Source organism: Petaurus breviceps, unplaced genomic scaffold (assembly GCF_028583685.1).
Source record: "Petaurus breviceps papuanus isolate PSGF00001 unplaced genomic scaffold, PetGlider_PUasm1.0 229, whole genome shotgun sequence".
In the NCBI taxonomy this organism is placed as follows: Eukaryota; Metazoa; Chordata; class Mammalia; order Diprotodontia; family Petauridae; genus Petaurus; species Petaurus breviceps.
The window spans coordinates 37,330,768-37,339,428 of NW_027185903.1; the positions used below are offsets into that span (position 1 = coordinate 37,330,768).

General features: G+C 40.0%; 1 protein-coding gene across 1 annotated transcript in view; it reads left to right on the top strand.

The window, feature by feature from the left end:
• The window catches only part of ANKRD55 (ankyrin repeat domain 55), a 110,138-nt gene that overhangs the window by 72,538 nt on the left and 28,939 nt on the right, over positions 1 to 8,661 (top strand). The window contains exon 8 of the mRNA XM_069096543.1: positions 702 to 869. Coding sequence (XP_068952644.1) covers positions 702 to 869 — 168 coding nt within the window. The remainder of the gene's footprint in view (positions 1 to 701; positions 870 to 8,661) is intronic.

Sequence of the window (8,661 nt, forward strand, 5' to 3'; positions counted from 1 at the left end):
GAAAGAAAGAAAGAAAGAAAGAAAGAAAGAAAGAAAGAAAGAAAGAACAGAAGAGAGGAAAGGAGGGAGGAAAGGAGGGAGGAAGGAAGAAAGAAATATAAAAAATTAAAGGTAATGAAAAGCAAAGCATAGGATGAAGGGGGGTGTAGTTAAAAGCAGATAAGGGATGAAAAGAACCAATTGCTAGAAGCATTTATTTTTTTCCTCAGAAAGTAGAATCATAGATTTAAAACTAGAAAGGGTTCTTTAGAGATTCAGTTTAAATCCTCATTTTACAGATCAGGAAACTGAGGTCCAGAAAGATAAAATTATCTGAACCCACTTCTGACTCTCATTTCAAGAACTTTTTCTGATTCACAATGCAAATGTCTGTGATGTAGTAATGTAGAATGTAATAAATGCTGCCATTTGAGGTTGTTTCTGGAACAAATCTTAGCAAGTCGTGTCACCAGAAAGGGAAGACCTGAGCACTTTCACTATATTATTCCTTGTTCTCTTGTGGCAATGGCCATGACTCTGGTCACTCAAGGAACTTTTCAAATTCCTCCCTCCTCCCATTCTGTAGAAATAATGAGTACATTGTCAATTGTATTGCCAAATTGATATTGCCAATACCCAGAAAAAGTTTGAAAAAATGATTGTCCTTTGTGATCAGCCATTCTCAAAAACTTCCATCTTCACTGCTTTTTTTTTCCTTCAAGGACACCTCTCCACTGGGCAGCAGCAGCAGGAAAAGCTGACTGCGTCCAATTGCTGCTGCAGCTAGGCATGGACAGTAACCCTCGGGACATCAATGAGAACACTCCTCTGGCTTACGCGATGCGCTGTGGACACACAGCGTGCATCAGTCTGCTCTCTCAAGAGAGCAGGTGAGTACATGTAAGAGGTCTTAATTCCCATAGAGTTAGAATTTTTCCCCTTTCATTCCCTTCATACCTAGCCCACGTTTCTGCATGTAATTGCTGTGTAACATGTTTTTTCTTTATACTGACATGATGAAATGATTTTTCCTCTCTTGATATTATGTAAGACCAGCTACACCTTACTGTTCAACAAATGAGAGAGAGAGGCTCATTACCAGGTAGTCCACAGAGGGGAAATTTTGGTGGCCACAGCAACTTTCAAGACAGTCATTGGGATATAGTAGAGAGCTGGCTTTGTAACAAGAAAGACTTTGGTTCAAGCCCTATATCTGACATATATTAATTGTGTAACCTTGAGCAAATCTTTAACTTTAACAGAAGCTAGGCAACTCTCTAAAGACTACACATTAATAGAGGTAATTTCTTCACCAGGAGTTTCTTATATCAGTAAAATCACAGACCCAGTCCTTCTTCCTAGCAACTATCTGCCACAATACAGAAGGATCATAGATTTAGAGTTGGAGGAGACTTTAGAGGTCATCTAATCCTTGTTTTTATAGAGAAAGAAACTTAGGTCCAGAGAGGGGACCAGTCATTTGTCCAAAGTCCTATGGACAGTGAAGGACTCAAACCTAAGACCTCTAAATCTACTGTACCATCCCATCACACCATCTCATAGATCACATTGTGCATTGGAAGGAGGAAGTGCTCACAGCAATGAAATCACAGGTCCTTGGAGTAGTGAAGTGTTAAATGGACAGTTGGTTAAATGGTCTGTTGTAGAGCATTTTTCTACTCACTGCTCCTTCTCACATTTTGGAAGCATTCACTGGTGTTGTGTGGCATGATGGCATGTGCAGCGCAAAGTGCACATGCTGTATGTTCAGAACCAAGGCTGCAGTGAAGTTGTGTGACGCAACACAGGCAAGGGCTGCCAGAAACACCTTGGATTCATTACATGTTTGATTTTGAATTAATCTTTTGGTCATTGCCAAATTTTTCACAGCTCCACATGGGATCGTGACCCACAGTTAAAGAAGTATTTAACAAAATGATGGCACTAAATCCTATCCCACATGGAACAGCAAACAGTGAACTCTATGCTCTTCCTTCCTTGTCTTTTCTCTTCTATCTTCTTATTACCTTCCTTTTATTCCCCGTACATGCATCTACACATACATGCATGGACATGTTTTCATGCTTGAATTAGTTCCAGTAATAGGTTAGGTACTAGAGACATATTTTATGCTTTAGGGTATAGTGTGAAGATAATGCAACAAATATTTATTAAATGGCTACTATATGCAAAGTACCCTATTGGGTGGCACCTTTTCAGTCTTCTTACACCTTACACTCTGGAGCCCTCCCTCCATGCACTCTGTAATCCAGTGATACTAGTCTCTTTCCTGTTTCTCCCACAAAACACTTTATCTCAAAACTCCAGGCATTTTCATTGGTTGTCTCCCATACATAGAATTCTTTCCCTCCTCCTCCTCTCCACCTCCAGGCAATCCAGGCTTCCTACAAGTCCCAGCTAAAATCCCACCTTCTACAAGGAGACTTTCCAGATCTTCCTTCACGCTAGTGCCTTCCCTCTGCTGATCATTTCCGATTTGTCCCATTTATAGCTTGTTTGTACATAGTTTTTTGCTTGTTGTCTCCCCGTCTGACTATGAGGTTCTTGACAGCAGGGACAGTCTTTTACCTTTCTTTGTGTCCCTAGGATGTAGCACGGTGCCTGGAACACAGTAGGAGCTTAATGAATGTTTATTGCCTGATTGAAGCAGATACTGTAGTATAGTACAAAAGAATAAAATATAATTATAAATATAGGGGCAGTTAGGTGGCGCAGTGAATAGAACACAGGCCCTGGAGTCAGAAGAACCTGAATTGAAATCCGGCCTCAGACCCAACACAAAAACTAGTCATGTGACCTTAGGCAAGTTACTTAACCCCAACTGCCCTCCAAAAAAGCAAAAAAAAAAAAAATATATATATATATATATATGTATATAATGGAGATTTATCTCAAACACTCCCCCTCCCTTTTTAAAGGTGAGGAAATTAAACCTCATAGTGGGAGGGCACAGGACCCAAAGGCAGGTCTCCCAACTCCTGGACCAAGGTTCTTTCTGCTGCTGCACCACAGCCTGCTTAGAGCAAAAAAGCAAAGTTACCCACCCAGTATGAAGGCAAAAGTGCATTAGAGGGGGCGGCCAGGTAGCACAGCAAGGAAGAGCACCGGCTTCAGTGTCAGAACGACCTGGAGATCGAATCCCGGGCTCAGACACTTAGCACCCACCCAGAAACACCTGGCCGTGTAACCTTGAGCAAGTTACTTAACCCCAATTGCTTAGGGGCAGCCAGGTGGCTCAGCGAGTAAGAGCACCGGCTCCAGTGTTGGGACGACCTGGAGATCGAATCCCGGGCTCAGACACTCAGCACCACACCCAGAAATAACTGGCCGTGTAACCTTGATCAAGTTACTTAACCCTGATTGCTTAAAAGAAAAAAAAATGCATTAGAGGACAATAAGGATCACAACTAGAGTCCCATCAGGCACCACTCTATTCAGTATAAAGGAGGTAGACCTGAATGATGCTGTTTTTCAATCTCTCTAAGATGTGATGTTGGAATTTGGCACTGAGGTGTGAGTGCATATCAGTAAACCAACTAATAAACAAATACTTGTTAAGGTCTTACTATGTGCTGGGTACTCTGCTAGACACTAGGGATACAAAGACCAAAATGAAACAGTCCCTTCCCATTAGGACTTTACATCCTATTGAAGGAAACAGCTGGTCCACATATATTAGAAAATGAACAAACACAAGATAATTTGAGGGAGAAGACTCGAGCTAAATTTGGGAGCAAGCTAGAGTTTCTCAGAGGCAGAAGGGAGGGGAGAGTGCACTCCAGGTATGGTAATAGCCCTTGTAAAGGCACAGACATGGGGGATGGAGTCTTGCATATGCAGACTAGCCAAATGACCAGTTTAACTGGCCTGAAAAGAGTATATAGGGGAATAATGTGTAAGAAGCATAACAAGGTTGGCATCAGGTTATAAAGACCTTTAAATGACAATCAGAGGAGTTTGTATTTAATCGTAGAGGAACTAAAGAGGTGATGCAGAGGATAAAGCATTGGGCCTGGAGTCAGGAAGACTCCTCTTCCTGAGTTCAAAGCTGACCTCAGGCACTTACTACCTGTGTGACCCGGGGTAAGTTGCTGAACCCTGTTTGCCTCAAATTTCCTCATTTTTCAAAGAGCTGGAGAAGGAAATGGCAAACCACTCCAGTATCTCTGTCAATAAAATCCCAAATGGGGTCATGAAGAATCGAACACAACTGAAAAATGATTAAACAGCAAAGTTTCTTGAGCAGGAAGTTGCCATGGTCAGACCTATATAGCATTTTAGGAATATCTTTTTGACAGTTGTGAGGATGGATTGAAGAAAGGAAGGACATGAGGCAGGGAGGCCAACTTGTAGGTCATTGCAGTAGTCCAGGCAAGAGGTAATGGTTGTGTGAGTGGGGAGAAGGTGACAGATGGCATAGGTTTTGTGGGGGTAGAATTGGCAAGACTTGACAAGTGATTGGATGTGTAAAGTTAGGAAGAATTAAGAAGCTAAGAATCACTTCAAGGTTGCAAAGCTGCATGACTAAGAAAGAGGGGATATGAAAAGGAAAGAGGAGTTAGGGGAGAAAGAGAGCAAGACTATATAGACACGCACGTTTATACACATATATACACACATCTGCTGGGAGTGGATACCAAAGGATGAGCAATGCAAATTCTTCTATCTTTTTCATCTTCTTTTAATTATGCATGTAGATGTATGTATAGATAGATATGTGTATATGTGTTACACATACACCTACAAATATACACATCCACATGCATAGTATATGTATGTATTTGTATATAGTATATGTGTGTATAGAAACATATACACATATTTGTGTATATTATACATACATATAATTCATATACAAATATGTATACATATGTATATGTATATATATGTTTGTGTGTGTGTGTATACCTACAACTACATGCATGATTAAAAGAAGATGAATAAAACAGCCTGATAGAATTTGCATTGCTGACCATTTGGCATCCATTCCCGGTCTCTCTCACAATATACCCCCAAACATGCCCCCTTCCAGTGCTATCCAGTGGCTTAGCCAGGACCAGCTGTGAACATAAAGAAAAATGTTAACTGTTTGAAGGGTGATTTTAGCAACCCCAGGAAAGCATTGATCTCTCCTCTACCAAAAGACTCCCCAAACTAATGCCTGAAATTCCACCCTTGTAGTTTTATCTCTTCAGCTTAACCTTCTCTTCTCTTAGGAGGAATAATACAGAACCACAGAGTGTCAGAGTTGAGACAGACCTTAAAGATCATCCAGTTCACTCCCTAATTTCATAGATGAGAAAACCGAGTCCAAAAGAGCCAAAGTAACTTGACTAATGTCACATGAGATAAATAACAGAGCTGGAATTCAAATCCAAGTCTTCTGATCCCAGATCCAGTTCTCTTTTCAGTATACCACACTCTCTATTATCATTTATACCTCAAGGTGATTGAAGTACCTAAAAGTAGAATTTAAGAGAGCTGGGGAGAGACAAAATCAAGATGGCAGAGTAAAGGCAGGAACTCACCTAAACTCTCCCCCAAACCCCTCCAAATATTTTTAAATAATGACTCTAAACAAATTCTAGAGCAATAGCACATGCAAAAAGATGTAGTGAAACAATTTTCCAGCCCAAGACAACTTAGAAGATAAGCAGGAAAGGTCTGATGCAGGTGAGAGAGGAATGAAGTCCAGCACCGGCTGCACAAACACAGACCAGGCCAGCAAACCAGAAGCAGGCCTTGGAGCAACTGAATCAGTGGTAGTAGTAATGGTTTCCAGTCTCCTTTATTTTTTTTAAGCAATTGGGGTTAAGTAACTTGCTCAAGGTTACATGGCCAGTTATTTTTGGGTGTGGTGCTAAGTGTCTGAGCCCAGATTGGATCCCCGGGTCATCCCAACACTGGGGCCAGTGCTCTTACTCGCTGAGCCACCTGGCCACCCCTAAGGAATCGGGGTTAAGTAACTTGCTCAAGGTTACATGGCTGGGTGTTTCTGGGTGTCTGAGTGCTAAGTGTCTGAGCCCGGATTCGATCTCCAGGTCATCCCGACACTGGGGCTGGTGCTCTTACTCACTGTGCTACCTGGCTGCCCCTTCCAGTCTCCTTTAGACCACAGATGGTAAGGTGATGAGACAGCAGGTCAGAAGGAGATGACAGGGGTCCCTTTGCTGGTACCAGGGGCAGAACACTCTGATGCATTGCCTATACTTGGATCTGAGTTGCAGTCCAAGGTCTAAATCCCAGTGTGAGAAGGAGCACTAGCACAGCAGAATTTGTGACCACAGGAGAGCAGGGACCCTGGTCACAGTTGCAGGGTTGAAAAGAATGCTTATGGTCACTTATAAACCAGTGCCCAGTACAGGAGAGTAGCAAACACACTTCTCCATAGATCATACCACCTTGGAAGAGCCAAAAAATTACAGGTCTCCAGAATTACCTCTGAAATCAGGTGCACAAAAACGTGAAGCCTGTGACTACATCCCTCCACTTGGGATGTTGAGCCCCATTTTTGCATAGAGTTAAAAGTCAAGGAATAGGCTAGAAAATGAGCAAACAAGAGAAAAAAGTTCTAACCATAGAAAGTTACTGTGGTGACCAGGAATATCAAAGCACACACTCAGAAGAAGACAAGAAAGTAAAAATTCCTGCATCCAAAGCCTCAAAGAAAAATATGAATTAGTGTCAGGCCATGGAAGAGCTGAAAAAGAATTTTAACAATCAAATAAGAGAGGTAGAAGAATAATTGGGAAGAGAGATGAGAGTGATGCAAGAAAGTCATGAAAAAAACTCAACAGCTTGGTAAAGGAGAAACACACACAAAAAAAAACCTGAAGAAAATAAAACTTTAAAAAACAGAATAGGCCAAATGGTAAAAGAGGCACACAAATCCAATGAAGAGAAGAATACCTTGAAAAACAAAATTGGCCAAATGGAAAAAGATACACAAAAATTCACTGAAGAGAAGAACACCTTAAAAAGTAGAGTTGGTCAAATGGAAAAGGAGGTTCAAAAGCTCACTGAAGAAAATAATTCCTTAAAAGCTATAATTGGGCAAGTAGAAGCTAATGACTTTATGAGATATCAAAAAAACAATCAAACAAAATCAAAAGAAAGAAAAATAGAAGAAAATGTTAAATATCTCATTGGAAAACTACTGACCTGGAAAATAGATCCAGCAGAGATAGTTTAAGAATTATTGGACTATCTGAAAGTCATGATCAAAAATAGAGCTTAGATATCATCTTTCAAGAAATTATCAAGGAAAACTGCCCTACTATTCTAGAACCAGAGGATGAAATAGAAATTGAAAGAATCTGCTGATTGCTTCCCAAAAGAAATCACAAAATGAAAACTCCCAAGAATATTATAGCCAAATTTCAGACCTTCCAGATCAAGGAGGAAATACTACAAGCCACCAAAAAGAAGCAATTCAAATATCAGAGGGCTAGGAATATGATATTACAGAGGGTAAAAGAGCTAGGATTACAACCAAGAATCACCTACCTAGTAAAATTGAATATAAACCTTCAGAAGAAAACATGAAATAGAGGACTTTCAAACATTCCTGATGAAAAGATCAGAGCTGAATAGAAAATTTGACTTTCAAATACAAAATACAGAAGAAGCATATAAAGGTAAACAGGAAAGAGAAATCATAAGGGATTCCATAAGGTTAAACTGCTTATAGTAATTCCTACATGGGAAAGTGATATTTTTAACTCCTAAAAACTTTCTCATTATTAGGGCAACTAGAAAGAGTATGAATAGACAGAAAACAGAGTTGTGAATTGAATGTGATAGTATGATTATCTAAAAAATTAAATTAAGGGATGAGAAAGAAGAATGCACAGGGAGAAGGAGAAAGGGAGAGGTAGAAGTGGGTAAATTATCTGACATAAAAGAGATTTTACAGTGGAGGGGGAAATGGGGGAAGCAGGGAGGGGAGCACAAGAAACCTACTCTCATAGGAAATGGCTCAAAGAGGGAATAATATACACACTCATTTAGATGTAGAAATTTATCTTATCATACAGGAAAGTAGGAAGGGAAGGGGATAAGAGAGGGGGGAGGAAATGATAAAAGGGAGGGCTAAACACGTTTGAGAATGGACAGGGTCAAAGGAGAAAGAGAATAAGATAAAGAGGGGCAAATAGGATGGAGGGAAATACATAGTTGGTAATCATTACTGTAAATAAAGTTTTTACAGTGAGTTTCTCTAATAAATACTTCACTTCTCAAACATAGAAAACAGAGTCAAATTTCTAGAAATAAGAGCCATTCCACAACTGATAAATGGTCAAAGGATATGAACAAGCTGGTTTCAGACAAAGTAAACAAAGCTATCTATAGTCATATAAAAATGCTCTAAATCACTATGGATGAGAGAAATGAAAATTAAAACAACTCTGAGCTACTACCTTGTACACCTGTCAGATCGGTTAATATGACAGAAAAGGAAAATGACAAATGTTGAAGGAAATGTGGGAAAATTAAAACACTAATATAGTATTGCCAAAGTTGTACACTAATTTAACCATTCTGGAGAACAATTTGGAACTATATCCAAAAGGCTATAAAACCATGCATACCCTTTTACCAAACAATACTAGATGTAGTAGTAGTAGTAGTAGTAGTAGTAGTAGTAGTAGTAGTAGTAGT